Source organism: Lepidochelys kempii, chromosome 15, assembly GCF_965140285.1.
Source record: "Lepidochelys kempii isolate rLepKem1 chromosome 15, rLepKem1.hap1, whole genome shotgun sequence".
NCBI lineage: Eukaryota > Metazoa > Chordata > Testudines > Cheloniidae > Lepidochelys > Lepidochelys kempii.
This window is the reverse complement of record NC_136394.1, coordinates 1,182,104-1,210,039: the sequence shown is the minus strand read 5'-3', so window position 1 is coordinate 1,210,039 and position 27,936 is coordinate 1,182,104. Positions and strand designations below refer to the sequence as shown.

The 27,936-nt window shown below is 48.2% G+C and overlaps 1 protein-coding gene and 1 long non-coding RNA gene across 7 annotated transcripts in view; one reads left to right on the top strand and one right to left on the bottom strand.

The window, feature by feature from the left end:
* LOC140898966 (uncharacterized) overlaps positions 1-12,490 on the top strand; it is a 40,995-nt gene extending 28,505 nt beyond the window's left edge. Inside the window, exon 3 of the long non-coding RNA XR_012155170.1 lies at positions 12,297-12,490. This is a non-coding gene — a long non-coding RNA (uncharacterized LOC140898966). The remainder of the gene's footprint in view (positions 1-12,296) is intronic.
* LOC140898958 (acyl-CoA dehydrogenase family member 11) overlaps positions 10,363-27,936 on the bottom strand; it is a 30,144-nt gene continuing 12,570 nt past the window's right edge. For 3 of the 6 annotated variants that reach the window (XM_073313605.2, XM_073313603.1, XM_073313606.1), the window contains 8 exons: positions 27,492-27,586; positions 24,255-24,354; positions 22,807-22,947; positions 20,425-20,517; positions 19,385-19,492; positions 14,188-14,359; positions 13,817-13,883; positions 10,363-13,488 (listed from right to left, as the gene is read on the bottom strand). In XM_073313605.2, coding sequence (XP_073169706.1) covers positions 13,362-13,488; positions 13,817-13,883; positions 14,188-14,359; positions 19,385-19,492; positions 20,425-20,517; positions 22,807-22,947; positions 24,255-24,354; positions 27,492-27,586 — 903 coding nt within the window. In that variant the 3' untranslated portion in view covers positions 10,363-13,361. Of the gene's footprint in view, positions 13,489-13,816; positions 13,884-13,996; positions 14,360-19,384; positions 19,493-19,545; positions 19,684-20,424; positions 20,518-22,806; positions 22,948-24,254; positions 24,355-27,491; positions 27,587-27,936 lie in introns of those variants that run through there. The other 3 variants (XM_073313604.1, XR_012155159.1, XR_012155160.1) reach the window with 3 other exon arrangements.

Here is a 27,936-nt window from a genome sequence, read left to right as displayed (position 1 = left end):
GCAGCCCTCACTTCCTCAAGCTCCACTTCACCCTTACCTCAGGGCCTCCTTCCTTGTGCCTGATATGGTGTGTACTGCTCAGCCTCTCCAACAGCGCAACTTCCTCCCACAGCTCCTGACATGCACACCCACCTGACCGACTGGGAGGCTTTTAACTAGTTTCAGCCAGCCCCTGATTGGCTTCAGGTGTCCCAATCAACCTAGCCTTCTCCCTGCCTTCTGGAAAGTTCTTAATTGGCCCCAGGTGTCTTAACTGACCTGGAGCAGCTGCCATTTCACTTATCCTGGTACCAGGGATTTGTTTAGCCTGGAGCTAATATTTCTATCTCCCACTACTTTTCTATAGCCGTCTGGCCTTGCCCTGTCACAGCTCACATTTGCAGGGTGTTGTGGGACAACTTGTCTGCCTGCTCTGGTAGCTGCAGGCTGTTGCACAGGCATGGTAGTGGACATTGTTGTGCTGTATCAAACACCAGAGTTGTGCAAAGCTGAAGAAACGACAAGCAGGGCACTGAGCAGAGGAGACGAGGTAGTGAAGCAAAGGCAGATGGAGTTCTGGTCACAGGACTTATGGGAAGGGATTGGAGGACCATCATGTCTTGATTGTTATGACTGTGTTGTCACTGCGGTTACCTCAGGGTAGTAATACATGCAGATAATACTTAGTTCTGCCATGAGTGCAGAGGACAGGACTAGGTGACCTATTGAGGTCCCTTCCAGTCCTATGATCGTTGCTGTATGGCTCAGGGAGTGTTGGCTACCTCACTGTGTAGGACTGATAGAGGAGTGCATATGTGTGAACACAGAGAATGTTAAGGGGAAAATCGACAGCTGGGCCTGAGTTAAGTCTGCATTGAAGTGAAAATTTCCAGGAGAATAGAGAATGCACTGAGATGCCTGCAAACCCTGCTAAGGCATTCTGTTTCTCTTGCTCTTAATTTAACTTTACACTTTGCGAGCGGGGCACTTAAAGAAGTTCCCCTCAGGAAGAAGACTGTGTCCATTTCAGTCTGCCGCTGGAATGAATGGTCAGGAGTTCTTCTGCCTGCCCTCCTGCAGTACCAGTCACTAGGCTTTGTGTTGGCCCTTGGACAATAAGGCTAGAGCGTGGCCTTCGATGGGGTCACTGCAGAGGGGGGCTGAATTTGCAGACCCTGTGCAGGATGATTGATGTTCTCTTTGTGCCATGGAGCTCAGCTCCATAGGAAACCCCAGTGGAGTCTGGGGATGGGACAGAGAAGGAATGGGGGTGTGGCTTATTCCACCCGCTGTACTCCCCTCTGAATGGGGGCATGCACTGGCTCTACGGGCTACTGCAGGTTTTCAGCTTTGGGGGCCAGATCCTTCCATTGTTATCCACGCTGAGTAGCACCTGACTCTGTGATTTGTTCCAAGTCATCCTATTGCTTCTAAAGCTAGGTATTACTCAGGGTGAAAAGGGTGCAGAATCTGGCCCTCAGTGATTGAACTGAAGCTCTTTCTGTCACTGTTTGGTCTCTTCTTTTGCTCAACCCTGTCATAAAACCATAGTCCTATGTCTGTAACACTGCAATGGCTGCTTTGGGGACCTGCTTTTTTAACAGCTGTGCCTGTTGCTAAAGAGAAGGATGAGGTGTCACAACGACAGCATTGCAACCTTGCTGCCAGATCAGGTGAACGAACAGGGCCTGAGACGGAGGATGCCCTGGTTAAACATGAAGACCTTCTTAACTGGCACCTGTGGCAAGAATAGTTTCCAGCCCCCTGAAGAGCGGATGGACCCATGCGTTCATTCTGATGCGTGTCCCCTGGTGTGAGAGCTCTTCTTTGAAGAGAGAAAGTGGCTGGGACAGTGTCCAGCAAATCGTTGCAGGATATTTCATACAGTTACATATTTGGCCACAGAGGGGCAGTGTTGTCCCACCACTGAAAGGGAAGATCCAAGCCTCAAGACCCCTTACATAACGCATCGCAGCAGGGGTCTGGTGATTGCTGCATGAGACAGGAAATTGCACAGGAGTGTGTGAAGCTCGGCATGTCCCATCCAAGCAAATACCACACTAGAGCCTGAATCCCCATGCAGCTGTGTTCAGAGGTGATTAACAAAGATGCGTCTCTGAAGGTGGTGGTGGAAGATCTGTTGATTCCATGTACTCTAAGGCAACGTTTCTCAAATGCGGATGGGAGTTGGGCGGCAGGCTCCAGCTGCAGGGCTTCAGCCTCTGGCCCCGGGTTCCAGTTGCGTGGCATCAGGTGCTGGCTCCCGGCTCCAGCCCCGAGCTCCGTCCGCGCAATGGCAGGCGCTGTCCCCAGGCGCCGACCCCCAGCCACACAGGAGCAGGCTCCAAGCATGGGGCTTTGGGCGCCAACCCCTGGCTCTGGCTGCAGGGCAGCAGGTACTGACCCCTGGCCGCAGAGCTTCAGTCGGCCTCTGGCCCCCGGTTCCGGCCGTGTGGTGGCGAGCGCTGGCCCCAGTCTCCAGCCACTCCTGCCTAGCCCCTGGTGCTGATCCCCTGCCCCACTGCACAGCAGCCAGTGCCGACCCACAGCTCTGTTCCCAGGCTCTGGCCACGTGGTGCCGGCCCTGGCCCTGGCCACGCAGCAGCGAACGCTGACTCCTGGCTCCAGCCACGCACACCTGGGCTCCGGCACACAGCTCTGGGCTCTGGCCGTGTGGCGGCAGGCACTAGCCCTGGGCGCTGACCCACAGCTTCGTCTGCCCGGCCGCAGGCTCCGATCCCTGGCTCCAGCCACGCAGTTCCCGTCCCCAGCTCCGGGTTCTGGCCGTGTGGCGGCAGGCACTAGCCCTGGGTGCTGACCCACAGCTTCGTCTGCCTGGCCGCAGGCTCTGATCCCTGGCTTCAGCCACGCAGTTCCCGTCCCCAGCTCCGGGTTCTGGCCGCGGGCACTGAGCCCTGGCCCTGGGTGCATGGCAGCAGACACCAGGCCCTGGCTCTGCCAACGCAACAGTGGGGCTCACCACCCACCCCCATCGCCCCTGGCCCCTGCTGCCTCCCACGGCCATGTATCCATCCCCCCCTCCCAGGACCTCGCTGCCTTTCTGGCCTTGCATCCATCCCACCATTGCCCCAGGCCCCTGCTGCCTCCCCCTTCAGCTCCCCCATCCGGGGCTTAATGGGTCTTGGGGCATACTGAGAAAAGTGATTTAACAAACATGCAAGTCTCACTTTTCACAGCAGATTTACTAGCTATGTGTGAAAAGTGATACTTGCATGTTTGTTAATATCACTTATCACTTTTCATAGCCTCCCAGATAGCGACTCAGTGTGCTGTGATATTAACAAAGATACAAATACCACTTTTCACAGCAAGCCCCAGGACCCACGAAGCCCTGGATGGGGTGGGGGTGGGGCGAAGGGAGAGGCAGAATTATTTTTGTTATTGAGTCTGCCAAAAAGCCCTACAAATATACATTACAATGATTGGGATGTGAATCTGCGCATATTTAATTGTTTTTTCTAAAATTAATTAAGTATTTTAGGAAAATATTAGTGCGGCCACCAGTGAGAGTTGGTGGCTGCACTCTGAGGCCACCAATAAATTTGTTGTGAGAACCCCTGGTGTCATCAATATAAAGGGAAGGGTAAACACCTTTAAAATCCCTCCTGGCCAGGGCAAAAACCCTTTCACCTGTAAAGGGTTAAGAAGCTAGGATAACCTCGCTGGCACCTGACCAAAATGACCAATGAGGAGACAAGATACTTTCAAAAGCTGGAGGGGGGGAGAAACAAACTTGTTTTTTGGAACATACGGACAATGTACGATACAGGGAAGCTAGCTGATGTCACAGCAGAGAAGAGATGCTACAGCTTACACATCCTGGGTGTCAGAGAGAGCAGATGGATGGGATCAGGAAGATTAACAACAGCCTTGGGAGAAACTTTGCTGTTTTCTGGATGGGATGATGGGCAACACCATGAGGGTGTTGCCATTCTTTTGAAGAAGGGAGTGGAGCATTCTCTGCTTGAATGGAAATCCATCAGCAGCAGACTTATGAGAGCCAGACTGAAAGGGAAACATAATAATGTCACCTTGATTCAGTGCTATGCTCTGACAAATGACAGCGATGAAGAAAAGAGGACAAATTCTAGCTTACACTACAGGCGGAGTTAGAGAGAGTACCACGCCACGACCTAGCGTTATGGGATACCTGAATGCCAAGGTTGGTAAGGACAACTGCTCGGCAGCAGTTCTGCAGAAAGGACCTAGGGGTTACAGTGGACGAGAAGCTGGATATGAGTCAACAGTGTGCCCTTGTTGCCAAGAAGGCCAATGGCATTTTGGGATGTATACGTAGGGGCATTGCCAGCAGATCGAGGGACGTGATCGTTCCCCTCTATTCGACATTGGTGGGGCCTCATCTGGAGTACTGTGTCCAGTTTTGGGCCCCACACTACAAGAAGGATGTGGAAAAATTGGAAAACGTCCAGCAGAAGGCAACAAAAATGATTAGGGGACTGGAACACATGACTTATGAGGAGAGGCTGAGGGAGCTGGGATTGTTTAGTCTGCAGAAGAGAAGAATGAGGGGGGATTTGATAGCTGCTTTCAACTACCTGAAAGGGGGTTCCAAAGAGGATGGATCTAGACTGCTCTCAGTGGTAGCTGATGACAGAACAAGGAGTAATGGTATCAAGTTGCAGTGCGGGAGGTTTAGGTTGGATATTAGGAAAAACTTTTTCACTAGGAGGGTGGTGAAGCACTGGAATGGGTTCCCTAGGAAGGTGGTGGAATCTCCTTCCTTAGATATTTTTAAGGTCAGGCTTGACAAAGCCCTGGCTGGGATGATTTAGTTGGGGATTGTTCCTGCTTTGAGCAGGGGGTTGGACTAGATGACCTCCTGAGGTCCCTTCCAACCCTGATATTCTATGATTCTATAAACACAAACAATGACAGAGCAATGGGAAGACAAGGGTGTGGCACCATGAATGAAAACGGAGAAAGGCTTGTTGATTTCTATAATATGAATGACCTAGTCATTGGTGGAACCCTATTTCAGCATCGTGAAATTCACAAGCTGACATGGTGTTCTCCAAATGGCAGAGATAAGAACCAGATTGACCATATCATGATCAATGACAAATGACGACACTCACTGACAGATGTGAAAGTTAGAAGGGGGGCAGATGTTGACAGTGACCACCACCTTGTGACAGCCTCCATCAAGCTAAAACTGAGAAGTGTGGGTCCACCAAACAAGGGCCATAGGCATTATGATATTGACAAGTTAAAGTCCCTTGAAATACAGAAAGCCTTCGTTCTGCAGTTAAAGAACAGGTTTCAAGCACTTGCAGACCTTGATGAAGAGGAGGGGAATGCAGATGAGAACAGCAAGAAGTGGGACAAAGTAACAACAATTTATAAACAGAGCAGGGAAGCCTGTCTAGGCTACAGGCAGAAGAGAAGGAAAGAGTGGATTACTCCCAGCACGTGGAATGCCATAGAAACCAGATGAGCCCTGAAGACAAAAGTTTTAGACACAAAATCCCAGAAACTAAAGGACAAATACCACGAGCAGTATAGCAAGGCACACCGACATTATATTAATAATCTGGTAATACAAGCAGAGGATGCAGCTGCTTGTGGTGAACAAGGAACCGTCTACAAAATGACGTGACTTATCAGAGGTAAATGGCAGACATCAACAAACACTCTCATCAGGAACAAACAAGGACACCTACTAACTACCGAAAAAGAACAGGAAATGCACTGGACAGAGTATTTAAAAGAATTGCTGAACAGGGAGCCACCTAACGCAGAAGCAAACATCCAGGAGGCAGAAGAAGATCTTGATCTCAACACAGACACCCCAACAAAGGAAGAGATCATTCAAGCCATCAAATCCTTAAAAAATGGGAAAGCTCCTGGCAAGGATAACTTGAATGCAGAATTGTTCAAAGTAAATCATAAATTAGCAGGTTTCAGAGTAACAGCCGTGTTAGTCTGTATTCGCAAAAAGAAAAGGAGTACTTGTGGCACCTTAGAGACTAACCAATTTATTTGAGCATGAGCTTTCGTGAGCTACAGCTCACTTCATCGGATTTATTTGAGCATAAGCTTTCCAATAAAGTGAGCTGTAGCTCACGAAAGCTTATGCTCAAATAAATTGGTTAGTTTCTAAGGTGCCACAAGTCCTCCTTTTCTTTTTGCAGATACAGACTAACACGGCTGCTACTCTGAAACCCGCAATAAGACAGATATCATCACCTTTAATATTGCCTCACAATCACCGGTACGGATAGAGGATTATGTTCTCACCAATGTAGAAACATTCACATACTTGGGCAGCACCATCAGCTAGGATGGTGGAACAAGCCAGGACATCTGGAACAAAATCAATAAAGCCAGAAACACCTCCGGGAGCTTAAATACACGCTGGAAATCATCAAAATACTACGCCAAAACCAAACTTCAGATTTATCAGAGCTGTGTACTTTCAACACTACTTTAGAGTGCAGAATGCTGGGGAATGAGAAAGTATGATATGTCCAAACTGTCTTCATTCCATACAACCTGCCTCAGAAAATCCTCCATATCTTTTGGCCCAGAACAATCTCAAACCAAGATCTATTGACACGGTTCAGCCAAGAGGATCTGAGCACCATCAAACAACATGGCGAAGAGCTGTGGAAGCCAAGCTGAAAAACCTGGGGCACAGCTGAGGAACCGTTGAAAGACTTGCCAGAAACAGACAGGAGTGGAGGAGCTTCATCACTGCCCTAAACGCCAGAGGTGTAATAGGAACATGATGATAATGATGATGATGTACAGGAACTGCTGCAACCACTGCTATATGAAATTCAGTTTCTGGAGCGTTTGGTTCACATTCAGGATCCAGAGCAAGATTTACATTGTCTCCAATGTTATCTTTAGCTAGATTCCATTGATTGATGTGACCCAGCAGGGGATGTTTGTCAGTGCTGCTTAGTGAGTTATTTTTGGAATCGATGACCCTGAATCTCAACATTTGTCTGGATAATTGTACAGTGTACAAACATCCCATTAGGGAGAGGTAAAGAATGATCTCCATCCTTTCATTTTATGCTCACAGTACAGGCTCCGGGGCTGAGAGATTGTTGCTTTTGGGGTTTTAAGGTCAGCACACCCTCTGGACTTTCAAATTTTTGAAGTGCTGCTCAAATTTTATCTTACTATTTAAGAAATATGTTTTTTTACCTAATTCCCAGGGTTATATTATTAAATTAATTGTCTTGCAGTGGTCATAGGTGATGCATTTGATTATACATTTGGAGTGGAATTTTTATTAAAATAGCATCTGAAATCTGATCAGTTGCTTCAAGAACATTAAGTATTGGAACACATGCAAATCTGAGACCGGAGAGCGGCTTAGCAGCAGTATAAATTGTTAGAGCCTAGGGATTACTTGTTTGTAACACCATTTATTCTGCTGTCACCTCCAAGTGACTATTTAGATATTAATAAATTTGTCATTTACATACACAGTGACAATTATACAGTCCCTTGTGTTTTGTAACTCAGTGTATATGCAGGGCTTAAACTTTTATTTATTTATGTTTAAAAATCCCTCTCCTCCCTCACCCCAACCCTGCCACACGAAAAAAAGAAAAGAAAAAGAAGGCCAAAGCTCCCAGTTAACATGGATTGTCAAAGCCCTGCAGTCCCCTAGCAAGCATCAGGATCTTGGTGGTCTGTTAATCACCTCTGTAAAGAACTCCTAGAACACTAGAAGTTAAATGTGGGTCATTTTATATTGGATCTGGCACACAGGGTACAGGGTGAGCTGTGCTTTAGCCCCCTTAGAGTCCTTCCCAAGTGCACCTCTCTGGTGACGGGTTTCAGAACTTTCACCCCGCTCTGTATGGCACCATATGGGCAGGGCTACACAGAGGTCAGAGGTGTGATTGCAGCACGGGTAGCCATACATGAGCCAGCCTGACTCTAGCTAACCTGGGCAGCAGTAGCAGCCCAGACGTCAGCACGTGCAGACTGTCCGAGGCCTGGTCTACCCTGGGGGCCGATCTAAGCTACGCAACTTCAGCCATGTGAACAACGGAGCTGAAGTCGAGGTACTTAGACCTACTCGCCGCGGTGTCTTCACTACGATGAGTCGACGGCTGCCGCTGCCCCGTCAACTCTGCCTGCGCCTCTCGCGGCGGTGGGGTACAGGAGTCGACGGGAGAGCGCTCAGGGGTCGATTTATTGCGTCTAGACTAGATGTGATAAATCGACCTCCGCTGGAGCGATTGCTGCCCGCCCATCCGGCGGGTAGTGTGGACGCACCCCACGGGCGTACCCAGGATCCTGACTGTGCTTTTACAGCCCATGCCGCCACAACTTCACTGCTGTTAGTACCCGAGCTACCTAGACACGAGGCAGCTCAGGTATGGTCGACGTGTGCCCCAATCCCACACCCCTGCTTGCAGTGTAGACGTGCCTCACGAGTGGGTGTGGGCTTCAGTTCCTCAACCGTCCCTTTTGTTTGGCATGTGTGAGCCTCTAGGAGCCTGTGACAACAGCTGACTGAAGTGACTGAAAAACAGGTTCTTCAAAACAGTATTATCTATTCAGCCAAAGGCAGATAGCAAGCAGAGAAAAGGTAAAATAACAAAAGACCTAAATGTCTGGGTCTTACCTAAATTTATTCTTTTTTCTTAGCCCAGACACCCCTTCTCCTGGCCTGGGACAGACAGCCCGGCAGCCCCTGCAGCGTTCTCTGTGTGTCTCCCTGTTCCCCGTGTGTCTCCCTGTTCCCCATCCCCCTTCCTCTCTAAGACAAGGGTCTTAACTGTTTATGGACCTTCTTGAGGTCTAGGCTGTGGCTTTGGCAAAACAACTGTATGAATTTGCTGGTGCCCAGAAAAGATCTTCCCAATTAATAAACTAACCCGTGTTACCTTAACTCCCTTGAAGGGAGTTTGAACTTTGAGAGTGGTCAGTTTGGATGAGCTATTGCCAGCAGGAAAGTGAGTTTGTGTGTGTATGGAGGTGGGGGGGGGGGTGAGAAGGCCTGGATTTGTGCTGGGGGTGGCCCACCTTGATTATCATGCGCATTGTGGGGAGAGTGGTCACTTTGGATGAGCTATTGCCAGCGGGATAGTGAGTTTGTGTGTGTGGTTTTTGGGAGGGGGGTGGGGGGGTAAGAGAACCTGGATTTGTGCAGGAAATGGCCCAACTTGATTGTCATGCACATTGTGTGGACAGTTGTCACTTTGGATGGGCTATCACCAGCAGGAGAGTGAATTTGTGTGGGGGGGTGGAGGGCAAGAAAACCTGGATTTGTGCTGGAAATGGCCCAACTTGATGATCACTTTAGATAAGCTATTACCAGCAGGACAGTGGGGTGGGAGGAGGTATTGTTTCATATTCTCTGTGTGTATATAAAGTCTGCTGCAGTTTCCACGGTATGCATCCGATGAAGTGAGCTGTAGCTCACGAAAGCTCATGCTCAAATAAATTGGTTGGTCTCTAAGGTGCCACAAGTACTCCTTTTCTTTTTGCGAATACAGACTAACACGGCTGTTACTCTGGAACCTGTCCCTTGAAGGTGTTTACCCCAGATGTCTGATCTCCACCATTCTTTCATTTCCTGTTGGCTATTCATAACAACCCCTTTCATTTGACTCTGTGTAGTCAGACAGAATATCAAGCAGATAAACTGCAGTACATATATTCATACAAAATAATACAGCTATTTCCCTTGTTTTCCACAGTAATGATACCTATGTGTCTGCTTTGATGGTGTTTTACTGATTTTTAACCTAAAACTGGAAACCTTATGTCCTGTGTACTGCAGTACCATTAAGGCACATGTGCAAGGGAAATGAATGAGCTCTAATGAGGACAAAGATTATTTTCCTTTACCAGTAGGAAGCAACTTTCTCATTCTGGGAGCCTGGAGCAAGATTCATACTGAAGTAACTTGTCTCATCCCACAGTAGCTTTTGTAGAGTAGCTTCCTGGAACTAGACTGACATTAGTGTTGGTGCCCTTCTGAGGCTTTGAATAACTCAGCAACAAGTGACTATCAGAGAAGGCATAGAACCCTCCTGGCTACAGTTTGTTGTTACCTATGTCATTGGCGAAGGAACAGCATGTCTTTGGTAACAATAGTTAACTGTATTTAGCGATACAGTCACTGGGCTGGGTAAGGCAATGAGCATACTGCATGTCACTGTAATTTTTGGGTGGGGGTAAAAGGCTATCGTAGTTGCAGTGTATTTATGATTCCTTCCCCACATCTGCCCTCTTTATAAGTTGAAGTTCAGTTCAACAGGGAGTTCCACTTACCTGGTATGGAGAGGGGACCTGCTCTGTCTCATTTAAATGTTGAGCACTAGATGTACTTTAAAAAGACAAATGCATGTGTATTTAACTGTTTCCCAATTCCTTTATTGCAGAATAGCCAAATCACTCAACCATCTTGTTCAAAGAAATGGTTTCACATTTTAAGTTGTTTGCACTGATTATAAAAAAAATTACAACCGAAATGTAAGATCTAAGCAATTTTATCAGCTACGTTATGTATTTGATCTCACCGAAGATGGATTTTTTAATGACATATAGAGATAAGTCTGGCTCAGTACTGTACCTTAACAATTCAACTTCTAATACACTAAGGCATGGTCTACACTACAGAGGCAGCTTACGTCGACCCAACTCTGTAATCTACTAAGCTACAATGTAGCTTGCACCGATGTAACTCGCCGACTACAGCGACTTAATAATTCCACTTTCACAAGAGGCATAGCGCTTAAGTCAATGTAGTTTGACCAGTGCCCCCCCCAAAAGGCTTTATGGAAATATACTTATGAATGTATATATGACATAACTAGAATATGTTTTATGCTACATATGCCATGTAACATATCTCTGTAAAGGTTATGATCTACTGAATCTATTAATCCTATTTGTATGCAGGTATCATTTTTGTGTTCGAAGTTATGAATATTGGGTGTGTACTGGCTTGATTTTTAAGTAGCCTTTGTAAAGCATTTAGTCAGCTTCTTGAGAAAGGTATGTGCAAATTAAGTGCCCAATCAAGAAGCACTTAAGGGACAATGGATCTTGGAATGCTCCAATCCACATAAGAAGTCTACTTGAGGATGTTCAAGATAGCATGTGATCCATGGCTGCTACCTGTAAGTTCTAAGTCATGCATGGACATGTGACTGGCCCATGTGACTCCGCAACTCCATTTTGTAGCTGGATTCTACACAGGGGGAGGGAGGGGTGTCCACTTAGAGGAGAAAGTCTATTAAAACCCCTGGGAGACCCCTCCATTTTGTCTTCATCTGGCTAAAGAGATAGTCTCTCCACCCCCAAGGATACCTGAGAGAAACTGGAACAAAGGACAGTAATTTCAGGGGGCGTGAGTGATTGCTGGACCCAGACTACAAGGAGACTAGTCTGTAAAAGGACGCTTACTGGAATTGGTGAGGTTTTATCTGTATTCAGTTTTCTAGACATAGACTTGCATGTTCTGTTTATTTTGCTTGGTAATTCACTTTGTTCTGTCTGTTACTACTTGGAACCACTTAAATCCTACTTTCTGTATTTAATAAAATCACTTTTTACTTATTAATTAACCCAGAGTATGTATTAATACCGGGCGGGGGGGAACAGCTCTGCATATCTATCAGTGTTATAGAGGGCGAACAATTTATGAGTTTACCCTGTATAAGCTTTAGAAGCAGATTTATTTGGGGTTTGGACCTCATTGGGAGTTGGGCATCTGAGTGTTAAAGACAGGAACATTTCTTAAGCTGCTTTCAGTTAAGTCTGCAGCTTTGGGGCCCATGGTTCAGACCCTGGGTCTGTGTTGGAGCAGACTGGCTTGTCTGGCTCAGCAAGACAGGGTGCTGGAGTCCCCAGCTGGCAGGGAAAGCAGGAGCAGAAGTATTCTTGGCACATTAGGTGGTCGTCCCAAGGGGGTTTCTGTGATCCAACCCGTCACATAGTTAGGTTGACAAAGTGACATTGTAGACACTGCGTTGCTTTCATTGACTGTTACTGACTGTCAGGAACTGTCCCACAGTGTCCCACACTGGCAGTTAAATTGGTGCAAGCACTCCAGGTGAGGATGTGCACTGCCGACACAAGGAGCATCATGTGGACATGTAAAACAGATACAATTACTGCGGTGGCTGTACGTCGACATAACTTAGGCCAACTTCATTTTGTAGAGTAGACTTGCCCGAAGGTACTTCTCTGCATCAGGCTGTCTTGTGACACGCATGTCTCAATAGCATCAAGTTTCTATTTAACAATTCTTTGCGTACACTTCCTCACTAATAAAATGTAACCATTTCTTTCAGACCTATCCATAGGGTGACTGGAACTCTGCCAAGCACCCTCCTATAACCTTGCTGACTGATATCTGTCTCTTTTTGGCATTGCCTGAGAAAGAGGATCTCATCTTTCCTCATCTGGCCAGATGCTCAAACCATTACGTCTACTCCAGTCTCAACTTCCTCAGAGGTCAGTGTCCTATTTTCCAAGGCCCCCAACAAGAGGCATTCCCAGCTTAAAGTCTCCATGTTATCTTAAATCCAATTATCTTAAGTTAAAGCAAAAATTATTTGTTACAAGGAAGAAATTAAAGAGGAAATCACAAGCACAGCTAGCCGAAATACTACACAATGGTTAGCTAGCTTGGCTCTCGGTTCAGTTACAGGATAATATAAAGTTTTCATCTTAATATATGATATGGTCCTTTGTCCTACCCAGCTGCAATCAGGACCTATTACAAAGGACCATATCATATGTTAAGATGAAAACTGCTGAGTTGAGAAACCTAGTTACATCACAGTGTAGATGGGACTTATGTTCTCAAGTTATGCTACAGCCTTGGAGCCAGATTCGTGTGGCTAACGTGGCCAGTGGAGAATGCCCTTGTGGAGGGGAACTCTCCACTGACACAAAGCTGCTGGAGGCAGCATTGCAGATGTAGGGTGTTAGCTCAGAGAGAGGGGGCAGGGAAGTGGTGTTGCAAAGTTAAAATTCCATTTTATAAACTTTTGCGACTTTTGTGTTTGAGACCAGGCTTCAGATGTAGCTTTGGTTTTTTTCTTTGTCTCAGTGTAGAAAAGAATACTCATTAGCACTTCAGAGTCTGCTTATTAAATTCATGAACTACATTTGACCACCAGGTGTTTGCTAAAACATTCTAAGCACGTTTCTTTTCAACTCCTCCTGAAAGAGACTATCGGTGATACTCAGATGGTCATAGTCAATTTGTTTAGCATAACGCTAAATATTAAGCATACTATAAGCAAATGCAATTTGTACTGGATGCCCCAGGCGCTGGCCAGGATTGTAATCCAATTTCTCTTCCAAAGTGAGTTAGCTTCAACAGTTTTTCTCAGTTAGCTTCAGTGAAGTCATAGCTTTCCTTTCAAAACTGGGCTTCTCTCATAAACCAAGGAGATATCCCGGGAAGCTGCCTTGGCATCATAACAGCCAGCTTTTTCTTCTGAGTCTACTGGGCAAAGATCCTGTTTACACCACCTGAGTAGGGGATGCAAATAACTTTTAACCAAAGCCATTGTACAGACAATACCTGTTGCAACCTAGCCCCTAGTAGTGTTACAATCTCTAGAAAGGCATGCTGTGGACAGACAATTCCCAGGAACATCATGGAGTGGATTGATCAGATTTCACTGATACCACAGCAGGACTGTTACTTGTCTCCATCAGCAGCGGATGTTGAGCTCTGGGTCTGTCTCAGTACAAGGGGTGACTGACTACTAAAAAGGGATTGGATCACATTAGCCTGCTGAATATACCTAGGGGATCTACTTGGAAGAAAGGGGCTGGAGAAAGGGGTTCTCTTTACCTCTGAGCTGCGTAGGTGTCTGTGGAGCAGGCGTCAGGCCCGGCTGCGTGTTCGAGTAAGAGAGCCCCTACAAAAAGCACACATCAGGTATAAATGTTTCCAGACTCCCATCCCGATGGCAAAGTGTAATGGAAGGGTCAGGTGTTCCTTACTCCAGCACAGCATCTTGCTGGTTCATACCTGAATCTGCTTCTGCTCGAAAAGGAGGCAGTGACCAGCATTCTTTACACCAGCACTGTTCAACAACATTTGAAAACCAATCTCCTCCAGCTGAAACCTACTCCAGCATCCCTGAAACTGAACATCCCAGGACTAATTCAGAGTCATTTTGGAGTCTCTGCAGGGGATTGTTTGTCAGTTCTCTCCATTACCTGTGTAGATCCTTGCCAGAGTGTAGGCAAAGTCTCTTGCTGCTAGCTCCATTGCAACTGCCCCCTTGGAGCCAACTCTTTGAGTGAACTGGCCAAGCCTGTTGAGAGCATCCTGAAGTAGCTGCACAGAAGATTCCAGTTCTGAAATGCTGGAAGCCAGCTCTAGCTTCCCCTGCAAAGAAAGGAGTTACAGGAAAAGTTATCGAGTGCCTCCTGTAGGGAAACATAGCTGCTGAAATCCTAATGAAAGAGATCAAACCACTGCAATTCTCGCTGAGGCTTCCACAGGGAAGCTAATACCACGCCAGCCAACACTGACAGAACGCTGCTCAGCTGCACTCAGGAGAACATTGTTTGAAGGAAACTTGCAGCATTAGTTTAATAACTGAAAAACACGGTGAGCTAGATCCACCATGCTGGCATTCCAGCAAGATGTGGAGACCAACTCATGTACACGCTACCCTGTAATTACATATCTGTATCAGGCAGAAATTATACATGCCGATCACCACTGCATTTGATCTGTCTTACATCCAAATATTTCCACTTTCATGAAGATGTTAGAGCTGTGCTCAGCATGTGACTGCAGCTACAGCTCCCCTTGAGTTAAAAGGCAGGTTTGAAGAATCCATCCCTTACGAGCCACATATATGTGGGAAAGCCCAAAGCAGCTGGCCTGTGCTCAACTCCCTGAGCATAGACGGCAGAGCTCTGGTTGTTCCAAGGGACTTTGCTGGCTCCTCTGATTAAGCTGCTATTTCCCCAGTGGCCTAGCTGTATTGTGGAAAACATGACAGAAGGTCAGCGGTGAGAGCCTAATACCACTCTACACTGGCTTCCTGTTAATAATACAGTGTGCTCATTGCTGCCTAGGTGTGTGAGATCGAGTGTAGCCTTTAATCTGGGTTTCCCATGCTGTCGCATGATGAGGTCTCAGAAGGGCTCTTGATTCACGTTACATGTATTTGAATCCAATATATAAATGTCATTAGAACATCACTACGCCATATTAATGAGACTGAGTTTCGATCTGCATTTCCATTGTCATTGGGTTGAAAAACTTGCAGTGTGTGTGTGTGAAATCCTGGCCCCTTTGAAGGCAATGGGTGATTTGACATGGATCTTAGTGAAGCCAAGATTTCACACTGGGTCTCGGCCCAAGCGTCTGGGGTGCTATGTTTTACAGAACTGTACATCTTTACCCCAGTTGTTCTGCAATTTGTGCTTCTCTGCTGTAGTACAATATGACTGAAGGGTTACAATGGTTAGATATGCAAAGAGGAGCCGGTATTTTAGAGTAGCATTTTGTAGAAGCAAAAACAACGAGGAGTCCTTGTGACACCTTAGAGCCTAACAAATTTATTTGGGCATAAGCGTTCATGGGCTAGAACACACTTCATCAGATGCATGGACTGGAAAATACAGTAGCAGGTATATATACATAGTACATGAAAAGATGGGAGTTGCCTTACCAAGTGGGGGGTCAGTCTAACAAGACAATTCAATTAACCGTAGAATACCAAGGGAGGAAAAATCACTTTTGTAGTGGTAATGAGGGTGGCCCATTTCAAACAGTTGACAAGAAGGTGTGAGTAACAGTAGGGGGAAATTAGTATGGGGAAATTAGTTTTTGTAATGACCCATCCACTCCCAGTCTTTATTCAGGCCTAATTTGATGGTGTCCAGTTTGCAAATTAATTCCAGTTCTGCAGTTTCACATTGGAATCTGTTTTTGAAGTTTCTTTGTTGAAGAATTGCCACTTTTAAGTCTGTTATTGAGTGACCAGGGAGATTGAAGTGTTCTCCTACTGGTGAGCTGTAGCTCACGAAAGCTTATGCTCAAATAAATTGGTTAGCCTCTAAGGTGCCACAAGTACTCCTTTTCTTTTTGGTTTTTGAATGTTATAATTCCTGATGTCAGATTTATGTCCATTTATTCTTTTGCGTAGAGACTGTCTGGTTTGGCCAAAGTACATGGCCGAGGGACATTTCTGGCACATGATGGAATATATCACTGCGGGAAGGGATGTGCTGACCGCCGCTTCCTGCAGCTCCCATTGACCATGGAATGGCAAACTGTGGCCACTTGGAGCTGCGGGGGGGGGGGCGTGCCTGCTACAGCTCACTTCATTGGATACATTCAGTGGAAAATACAGTGGGGAGATCTTATATACACAGAGAACATGAAACAATGGGTGTTACCATACACACTGTAATAAGAGTGATCAGGTAAGGTGAGCTATTACCAGCAGGAGAGAAAAAAAATCCACAGTGGCCAGGATGGTGTTTTCAGGAAGATCACCGATGGATTGTAGTTTCCTCAGGAAGTCAGTGGTGTCTCTAAGATAGCTGTGAGTGCTGGTAGCGTAGGGCCTGAGGAGGGAGTCTACATAGCCAGACAATCCTGCTGTCAGGGTGCCAATGCCTGAGATGATGGGGCATCCAGGATTTGCAGGTTTATAGATCTTGGGTAGCAGATAGAATGCCCCTGGTCGGGGTTCTAGGGGTATGTCTGTGCGGATTTGTTCTTATGCTTCTTCAGGGAGTTTCTTGAGCAGATGGTGTAGTTTCTTCAGATTGACAGCGCCAGAAGAGTACCCAGAGTTACCTACTACACGACAGGCCCAACAAAGAAAATAACAGAACGCCACTAGCCGTCACCTTCAGCCCCCAACGAAAACCTCTCCAACACATCATCAAGGATCTACAACCTATCCTGAAGGATGATGCATCACTCTCACAGATCTTGGGAGACAGTCTGTTCCTTACAGACAGCCCCCCAACCTGAAGCAAATACTCACCAGCAACCACGCACCACACAACAAAAACTCTAACCCAGGAACCTATCCTTGCAACAAAGCCCATTGCCAACTGTGTCCACATATCTATTCAGGGGACACCATCATAGGGCCTAATCACATCAGCCACGCTATCAGAGGCTCGTTCACCTGCACATCCACCAATGTGATATATGCCATCATGTGCCAGCAATGCCCCTCTGCCATGTACATTGATCAAACTGGACAGTCTCTACGTAAAAGAATAAATGGACACAAATCAGACGTCAAGAATTATAATGTTCAAAAACCAGTTGGAGAACACTTCAATCTCTCTTGTCACTCGATTACAGACCTAAAAGTGGCAATTCGTCAACAAAAAAACTTCAGAAACAGACTCCAATGAGAGACTGCTGAATTGGAATTAATTTGCAAACTGGATACAATTAACTTAGGCTTGAATAAAGACTGGGAGTGTCATTACACAAAGTAAAACTATTTCCCCTTGTTTATTTTCCCTCCTACTGTTCTTGTCAACTGCTGGAAATGGCCCACCTTGATTATCACTACAAAAGGTTCCCCCTGCCGGCCCACTCTCCTGCTGGTAATAGCTCACCTTTCCTGATCACTCTTGTTACAGTCTGTATGGTAACACCCATTGTTTCATGTTCTCTGTGTATATAAAATCTCCCCACTATATTTTCCACTGAAGGCATCTGATGAAGTGAGCTGTAGCTCACAAAAGCTTATGGTGTAATAAATTTGTTAGTCTCTAAGGTGCCCAAAGTACTCCTTTTCTTTTTACGGCTACAGACTAACATGGCTGCTACTCTGATTCCCAGCAATGTTCCTTCCTCCAGAGATGCCCCTCGGAGTGGATTCCAACTCCTATAGACAACTACGTGAGGGATGGAGCTAAACCAAATGGTACCGGGTAGCAAGAGAGGCAGTAACAATAGGGAACAAGACTTGTGCCTAGAATGGTAACAATCCATTACTTTTATGGAGGTTAAACTATCTCCCTGAAAGGCGGGTGTCACATGCTGGCTGGCCCTTTAACAGACGTCTTCAGCCTTGCCTGTGAGGTAGAAGTTATCGCCCAGCTGATTCTGATCTGGGAACTTCACTACAACTAGTGACCCCTGCTGTGAAAAGGTCAGAGTGGACTGCAGAGGAAGGAGCTCCCTCTCCCTGGGAAGGCCCTGGGGAAGGCAGGCTGAAGTGACAGTCTGGAAGTAGGGAGGTCCCTAGCAGAAGTGGCCGGGGTCCCCAGGAGGGGAGGCAGCGTGGAACCTGCAGGGGAAGCACTGTGGGAGGGGAGGCTGTGCTCTGCTGAAGAAGTGCACAGGGCCCCGGAGCAGGGAACTGCAGCAGAGCCCAGGAGGGGCAGAAGAATCTTTGTTTGGATGTTTATTGGAATTTTCACTTGGACTTTCATTACCTTGGAAGGGGACTGACCCTAAGAGGTGACCTGGCTGGAGGGCTAGGCCATGGAAGATGAAGACAGAAACAGGCCATCACAGGTCAAAGTGGTAGTCCACAGGTGGCATGAAAGGTGAAGATCTCTGCAGCCCCACACTCTGATGCCAGGGAGTGGTATGACAGTGAGTGGAAACAGTGGGTAATATAAAGACAACCCAAAATAAACCCAATTTTTAGAGGCCAGGAGAGTTGGGGCACTGGCAGCTCAGAAACAGGTTGTGTAACACCCATATGTCAAACCAGGATTTTGGTCTAGAAGCCCAGTCTATGCAATAGTGCTTGGTACCTGGATGCAGAGAAAACCTGCTGTCTCCTGACTAGACAGATCTGAGCTTGGAAGCCCCAAGTGGAATAAGCCTCGACAGGCCCAGCTGGCTGCAGCATGGAGAGATGCAATAAGACAGCCATTTAGCCATGCTTTGCTTGGTGTCACTCAAACCTACTGGAATAGTGTCAAATGAAATGCAAAGCTGGGTGGGCTTTTTAAGGGCTTCAGTCCACTCCAGAGAAAGCTTAGGGGCATTTTTCACATTGTTTGTTGAGGCTCTTCCGTGGGATGGCTATGCAGGCATGGGGAATGTTGACAGGAGAATTGGTTCAGTAAGTCAAACCTTTTTCACCACCTACAGCTCAAGGATGCAACGGATAAAGTAGTGCACGGTTGTTGAAACCAAGAGCCTTAGTTGGAGAGCTGTCAAGTCCCCCCAGGGTCTTTCCCTTCCCAAATCACAGCCATAAGAAAGGAACATGGGATGCCAGGCGGCAGCAGCCTCAGCACTGAGTGAGAGTCGGGGAGATGCCTGGTTGGATGCTATCAACTCAGCACTCTGAAGCCAGTGGTGTTCCCAGCAGGTCTTGCTGTAGGAGCAAGAAGCCAAGAATGAGGGTCCAGGGAGGTGGTACCTCTGGATGATCAATGTTGCTTCAAGTGAACAAACCTGCACTCCAGAGCAGAATGCATCTAGCACCTGGCCTTGGCTTTTGGTGAGAGAGCGCAGCACGTCAAGTGAGAGGATATTTGTCGTTCCCTCCCAGATGGTCAGCACCTGTGAAGGGGGAGGGACAGGCAGGAAAAGCAGCCGTTATCTGGATTTCTTACCAATGACAGGAGCTCTCAGACTGGTCTCATCCACACATCCCATAGGGACCATAGGTAGAGCTGTCGGGCATGGAGTCAGGGGAGTGGATGAGCAAGAAGAAGTGGAACTGCTGAGCCAGAAAGAGCCGATGTGCAGGGCTGGGGGGGAGAGAACAAGCCGGAGCTTCACAGTGCTTGCAGAACACGAGGTTAAAGGCTGGGGAAGGAGGACGGGGCTAAAGGCTGGTGGCTAGGCAGATGGAGTGCTGTGAGAGTGGAAGGGAGGGAGAGAAGAGGGCTGTGAGAGCAGATGAGGCTGAGGTTGAATGGGATATGGGAGGGTGGCATGGCAAAGCCCAAAGAGGAGACGCAGGCTGGAGAGGGAATGAACTGTGAAGGGAGGTGAGGAGGGCTTGTAGGGGAGGTGAGAGGGGGAGGCCAAGTTTATGGGAGCAGCCCGGGGGGGGAGGGGGTGTGAAGCAGGAGGGGTCGGTTCTCTAAGGGAGGGGTGAACCCATATGAGTGGAAGTCAGTATGTGGCCGACAGCTCAATAGCGCCCCTGAGCAGAAGTCAATCACGAGTGACAGGACAGGGAATGGCCCATCAGGACGAGAAGAACAATGACAGACTGGTCTGTTTTATCACAGTGTTAGAGCTCTGTGGTGATGTGGAGTCCAAAGGCAAGGCTGAGGGGAGCCCGACAGGGGCTGGCAAATGGGCAGAGAACAGCCATGACATTAGGCAGGTAGAGAAGGCCTGGCTGCATGAGCATACACATTTGGAAATCTGTCTTTGGCAGAGAGCCAGACAGTGGTGCAGCGCTGCAGAGGGAATGCCTGAGGGGCACCAAGTGAGGAGCTATGGAGAAGAACTGTCGTGCTTTGTTTGTGTTTTCTTACCTGGGCATCTCGAAGTGCAACTGGCAAGCCTGTGTCCTCCATGTAGCCCTGCCCTCCAAAACACTCCAGTCCCTCAGAAATAACAGCAATTGCCTGCAAAACAGAAAGTACAAGACTCCAGGATTTGAACTACAAGATCCAAATGACCCAGAAGGAGAAATTGCTCATGCTGTCCTCCATGCTAATTACCACGTTGCATCCAAACAGTTTTGGGTGCTGATCCTGCGGGGAAGGGGTTAAGTGGGTTATACTGACTCAGTGAGGCAGGTGACTCGTTACCCTACATGGACATAAAGCGATTTGGAGGGACTCTCTGGGGAGAGGATCTAAGCCGCAGTGGTTCTCAATTAGGGCTTTGTGTGCCCCCGGGGGAAACATCAACTCATCTAGATATTTGCCTAGTTTTACAACAGGCTACATAAAAAGCACTAGCATTGTCAGTACAAACTAAAATTTCCTACAGTGACTTGTTTATACTGCTCTATATACTATACACTGAAATGTAAGTACAATATTTATATTCCCATTGATTTTATAATTATGGTAAAAATGAAAAAGTAAATTTTCAGTAATAGTGTGGCTGTGACACTTTTGTATTTTATGTCTGATTTTGTAAACAAGTAGTTTTTAAGTGAGGTGAAACTTGGGGTATGCAAGACAAATCAGACCCTTGAAAGAAACCCTCTGCAGAAAAGGACCTAGGGGTTACAGTGGACAAGAAGCTGGATATGAGTCAACAGTGTGCCCTTGTTGCCAAGAAGGCCAATGGCATTTTGGGATGTATAAGTAGGGGCATTGCCAGCAGATCGAGGGACGTGATCGTTCCCCTCTATTAGACATTGGTGAGGCCTCATCTGGAGTACTGTGTCCAGTTTTGGGCCCCACACTACAAGAAGGATGTGGAAAAATTGGAAAGCATCCAGCGGAGGGCAACAAAAATGATGTAGGGGGCTGGAGCACATGACTTATGAGGAGAGGCTGAGGGAACTGGGATTGTTTAGTCTGCAGAAGAGAAGAATGAGGGGGGATTTGATAGCTGCTTTCAACTACCTGAAAGGGGGTTCCAAAGAGGATGGATCTAGACTGTTCTCAATGGTAGCAGATGACAGAACGAGGAGTAATGGTCTCAAGTTGCAGTGGGGGAGGTTTAGGTTGGATATTAGGAAAAACTTTTTCACTAGGAGGGTGGTGAAGCACTGGAATGCGTTACCTAGGGAGGTGATGGAATCTCCTTCCTTAGAGGTTTTTATGGTCAGGCTTGACAAAGCCCTGGCTGGGATGATTTAGTTGGGGATTGTTCCTGCTTTGAGCAGGGGGTTGGACTAGATGACCTCCTGAGGTCCCTTCCAACCCTGATATTCTATGATTCTATGAAGGGGGACAATGGTCGGGAAAGGTTGAGAGCCACTGATCTAGGGTGAGCAGTCATATATGGGGAGTAGGCTTGATAGGATTCTCATAACATCTTATTGAGGGTTTCTGTGTTAATAAAGCCAAACCCCTGGGAGGAGACAAGTTTGGGTTTTACATGGTACATGAAATGATCTGTGTGTAGAGCAGATTGGGAAAGGCACCTACTCAAAGGGCCACTTGGTCAAAACCTTGAAGTTCAGCAGCTTATAGTATCAACTGTGTGAGGTGAGTAACACCTGCTCTAAATGGCAGCTTCGCGAACCAGCTGAGCGGCGGAGAACCAGCTGAGCAGCGGGGACAGCAGAGCAGCACACAGCAGGAGTTTGCCTGGGACTGGTAAGTATCCGAGTCTGTGTTTGTTTGCTTGCTGAGGAAGTATCCGAGCGTGTGTTTGCTGGGGGGGCAGTGTGAGAGCCTGAGTGAGTGTCTGATTGGCTGCTAGCCTGCAGGGGGCGGGCAGTAGGGTGTCTGTTTGTTTGCGACAGGGAAGCCTGGCTGTTTAAAAATAGCCAGAGCTTCGCGAACCAGCTGAGCGGCGGAGAACCAGCTGAGCAGCGGAGATTGGATATTAGGAAAAACTTTTTCACTAAGAGGGTGGTGAAACACTGGAATGCGTTACCTAGGGAGGTGGTAGAATCTCCTTCCTTAGAGGTTTTTAAGGTCAGGCTTGACAAAGCCCTGGCTGGGATGATTTAACTGGGAATTGGTCCTGCTTGGAGCAGGGGGTTGGACTAGATGACCTTCTGGGGTCCCTTCCAACCCTGATATTCTATGATTCTATGATTCAATCATTTCATTGTTCAGCTAGCCTTGCAGGAGCAGGTTTTCCTCTTTCTACCCCAAGCGCTGGACGCTGTATTGCGGCTGCAATTTGTATTCTCCCTGTAACTCGTTCCTCTGTCCAGCCCGGGGTCAGTGACATGCTGCACAGAGCCCATCCCAGGCTGATCGAATGTGGCCACCCAATACCTGTTTCCCAGTGTAGAGCTTAGCGACTGGTGTCAGCAGCCTGAGAAGATGCAGGTCCTGCTCACTGGCCATCTTGGTCTCCTCTAATCCCAGCAGCCTGGCTATCTCCATGAGCATGAGAAAGGCCCCTCGAGTTTCCACCTACAGGGAAAAGAGAAGCAGGGAGCAATCATGTGCAATCCCTATGGGCACAGGCATGCATCAGCCACAACTGACCTTGTACCAGGAGAATTACGCTGAATCACTACCAAGCTCCTGAAAGAGAAACTTGTCCCACCACAGCGACAAGCATTTGCATGATGTTACATTGCTCGGGGCAAGAAGGGAACAGAAGGTTTGGTTGGGTTTGGGGAAGTGAGCAGGGCCATACGTTGCTGCAGGTTGTTTTTTGGTGATTTGCCATAACAAACAATATTTTCTCCTCTGATCTCTGTAAAGCAGAGAAGGACCAAGCGGCTAAATCCAGACCCAGGTTTGAAACCCCTTCCACAGCCCGACTGAGCCATCAGAGCCAGAGTGCAGGTTCGCACCCAGCTTGCTCCAGATCCTCAGTCCTGTTTGTCTGTGTATTGTTATTATTTATTTCTATTACAGCAGGGCCTAGAGCTCCTGAGCAGGATCAGGGCCCCATTGTGCCAGGTGCTGCACAGACAGAGTGGGAGGCACCCACCCTCTGAAGTGCTTACAGTCCCCATAGAGTTTAAATAATACAGCACCATGTACTGCACCAGGGATCCCACAAATTGCTCAGGGACCATTTTGGACATGGCTGAAACCCACCCGGGGGTGCTCTGTCCACCTCTACTGGTGGCTGGGTCTCCTGTCAAAGTTAATGAGCCAGCTATGGCCTTGGCTAATGGAGCTGAGCCTCTTAGCTCAGGCCGCTGAGGCTCATGCTTTGAGATCCAGAGGTCCCAGGCTCCATTACGTGCCCTAAGGCAAGGTATAGCCTGCACTGAGGTTACATGGGCATCCATGCACTTCTGTGAGGAACAGCACTACACCTGCCTGCTACCTACGTAAATCCAGGCTCCTGTAGAGAGTCTGGATTCCTGCTCAGCTCAAACCCTGCTGGAGTGCGTGTTACATCCCTGTCTAATATGCCATAGATCGATATTAGCCAGTTCTGGCAGCCCTTATGCCTAAGCAGGTTTGAGTAGGGTGACCAGATATCCCGATTTTATAGGGACAGTCCCGATTTTGTGGTCTTTTTCTTATATAGGCTCCTATAACACCCCCCCCCCCCCCGTCCCGATTTTTCATACTTGCTGTCTGGTCACCCTAGGTTTGAGAGCAGCAGTAACAAAACTCCACAGAGCTCAGACCAGCCTGGTTGTGAACACCAGTGGTGGGCTGGCCTTGCTGATTAACAGCTCCCTGCGGCAGTGCTGAATCTTTGCCTTGCGTATGAGTGAGTGGCGAGCCAGCTGAGTGCGAGGAAGCCTTACCTCCAGCCGGGCCACGGTCTGCATGTGCAAGGGATGGTCCTTGATGAGCTTCCCAAAGACGACCCGCTTGCTGGCATACTCTCTGGCCAGGTTAATCATCCTAGGGACGAAAGGGCAGTCAGGCAAGGAGGGTTAGTGGCTGCAGCCTTTACATTCCCATATATATTAAACCCATTTCCTAACTTCCCCTTTGAGCCATTCACAGCTTGGGGTTGCAGAATAACCCCGCCATGGCAGATGGAAGTGACACTGTACTGTCAGCCTAGGAGACAGCTAACCCGCAGCAGTGCTCACTTTTCCCTATCACCCCAGCAAACCTCTTCCCGCTCACCCGCCTGTTGTCAAGTGCTGAAGGCTGGAATGCTGTTGCCTTGGTAATACTGTTTAGGCTGCTCAGCGCATCTGTCCTTGGACTAGCAGCTAATGCAGCCTGCCAACTGAGCAGACCTCGATGTCACTTATAAAGAGAGGCTTACGGTGACAGAGGCACTCGGCCTGGTGTATTGCCCTCAAGTTGCAGTCCTAGCACCCTGGCTCCATGGTTACAGGAATGCTAACACCAGTATGAAGTGTGCTGTAGCTCACGAAAGCTTATGCTCAAATAAATTGGTTAGTCTCTAAGGTGCCACAAGTCCTCCTTTTCTTTTTGCGGATACAGACTAACACGGCTGCTACTCTGAAATGTGGCAAGGAGTGGCTCAGTCAACAGCAAGAGTCTCTGCTGTCCCCTAGGCCACACGAAGGGTTAAGGCGAGGGACCCTGGCATTTACAGCCTGAGACAAACAACTTACCTACCACCCTGCCAGTTTCAGGACATGTTTGTTACCTCCCCTTGTGCCTGATATCTCAGACACAACATCCCTATTCATTGTTCTGTTAAACCATCGGCTCTTGTGCAAGGTTGGGATGTATCTGTACTAGCCTTCTGAAAGGTATCTGCGTAAATATTTAGTGTGTTATTCTTTTGCCAAGGCCAGGCCTACTTTGGTTTACAGCCTTTGGTTCAGGCCTCAAATCTGGCACTAGGCGCAGTGCTCCAGGCTCTCTCTCTGTTACACCGCCTAGCTCCCAGTTATTATTCGTGATCATGTTTAGGGTGGTATTGCCAAAGGCCCAGCTACGAAGGGGGGCCCCTTGTGCTAGGCGCTGTCCTGAGTAGTGGACAGTCTCTGCCCTGAACTGCGTCCAGTCTCAGTAGATCAGACAGATGTGGGCTGGGAGGAGGCAGAAAACGCCAGTGCACATGGCATGTTAGTGCCGTGAAAGAGAGGGGGCAGGGCAGGGGAAGGAGAGTAAGAGGTAGGCATGAAGTGCCGCTACGGGGAAGAGATGGTGAGGGAGGGGAAGGGGAGGGCTGGAGCAAACAACCAATCAGCACCAAGCAGAGAAAGTCAGCAAAGGTCCTACAGCGTTAACTGGAATGTCCAGAGGTGCCTGCCTTGGCGGCTTCTGCCCATGCCCACTGGAGTCTCTGGCTGGCTGTCTTCTCCCCAAGGCCACATGGCAGGGGTGGGGGGAGGCACTGCCTGGGTCCTAGCACAAAGTTTCTCTGTAGGATGTTTCTGGCCCCCAGTCCTGCCCCAGTGGATGCTTTGGGAGGGTCTAACATGGCTCTGGCATGTCGGTCTCAATGCCAGCTCAGGCAAGAATTGCCCATGTGATGCTGGCATGATCCTCAAGGAGGACAGACCTGCTGCAACCATCCCTCAGGTCCCTGGGGAGTTTGTCATGGTCTTTCCCTCCACCCCTGCTAGTTCACACCTTCCCACTACCTCCTGAGCTCCTACCCTGAGTGGATGCTGATGCGCCTCCCCCATCCCACCCAGAGGGGCAGCAGCGACAAACCCTTCTCTTGCACTCCCTGGCTGCCCCATCAACACCACTAGGAGAAACACCAGTCCCTGAACCACTGCTGGCTCCCCACACCCGCATACACATGCCACGTTCATCCCTGGTGCTGCTGCACCCCTCCCTTCCCAGCCTCACCCCTGAGCTCGTGGTGACAGCAGCATCTTCTCTCCACCATTCCCCAGCTGTGGGGACAGGAGTGGAACCTCCACTATCCCCCGATTTGGATGCAGCCGGGCTCACGTATTCATAGGTGGCTGGTGCCCTGTTGTGCTGGATGCTCGTCAATCTCTGACTGGGTCCCGGGGCGCTGCTATAACACCAACAGTAGCCAGAGTGGCTCAGGATCTAGCTTGAGCCACCACATGTCCTGCTGAATTGGGAGGGGGAGCAGCTGCCAGAGGAACACTTCAGAGCCCCTACGGGTGGAAGGTCAATGGAGCTTTGTCAATTTACATTTCTTCACCTGGAGAGCTATTGAGGGGAACAATGTACATTTGGGGGCATTCTTTGCGACTCTTAAGACAGGAGGTTGCCCAGCAAGTGTGGCCTCTTGCATAGGCTCTTTTCAGAGTGGCAGCCGTGTTAGTCTGTATTCGCAAAAAGAAAAGGAGTACTTGTGGCACCTTAGAGACTAACCAATTTATTTGAGCATGAGCTTTCGTGAGCTACAGCTCACTTCATCGATGCATGCCGTGGAAACTGCAGCAGACTTTATATATACACAGTTATTTTTTCATATTCTCTGTGTATATATAAAGTTTGCTGCAGTTTCCACGGCATGCATCCGATGAAGTGAGCTGTAGCTCACGAAAGCTCATGCTCAAATAAATTGGTTAGTCTCTAAGGTGCCACAAGTCCTCCTTTTCTTTTTGTTACAGTGTGTATGGTAACACCCATTGTTTCATGTTCTGTGTGTATATAAATCTCCTCACTGTATTTTCCACTGAATGCATCCGATGAAGTGAGCTGTAGCTCACGACAGCTTATGCTGAAATAAATTGGTTAGTCTCTAAGGTGCCACTAGTACTCCTTTTCTTTTTGCATAGGCTCTGCTGAAATTATTATCTGCCCTGCTGTAGTGCCTAGGACCCCCCTATGCTAGGCACTTACAAACACAGAGCTAAGAGGCGGACCCTGCCCAGAGCAGCTCACAAGCTGAGCCAAAATTAGGAAGTCCTACTTGAAACAAAAACTGCAAACAGGAAGTTTGAAAGCCAGGATGTTGTGAGATAGAAACAACCTTCTCCTCCCACTTCCCTGCAGCACTTAGCTCCCAGATGCAGCCACACCACAGCCCAGTATGGCTCATAGCAGCAACGCAAAGCGGAGCCCCTTTGTCCGCCTGGCTGCTCCCCCAGGGGCCTGGAGATCCATGTGGGCTTCACCTCCTCATGCCAGCCACTGCTGAGATGACATTGTGGATCCTAGTTATGGTCAACATGTTGGCAATGGAAGCCACACCCCGACCCTCTGCAGAGATCTGAAAGCATCAAGGAACAAAGGCTAGAATAAATCCCACAATGAATCTTCTTGGGAGCGGAGTGTGTCCATGGGCTGGTGGAAATGGACTCTTCCCTCCATCTCAATCATAGAATCTCAGGGTTGGAAGGGACCTCAGGAGGTCATCTAGTCCAAACCCCTGCTCAAAGCAGGACCAATCCCCAATTTTTGCCCCAGATCCCTAAGTGGCCCCCTCAAGGATTGAACTCACAAGCCTGGGTTTAGCAGGCCAATGTTCAAACCACTGAGCTATATCTGTCCCCCCACACCGAGCTATCCCTCCCCCAATCTGGCTCAGTCACCTGAAAAATCTGACTTCTTGCCTGAACT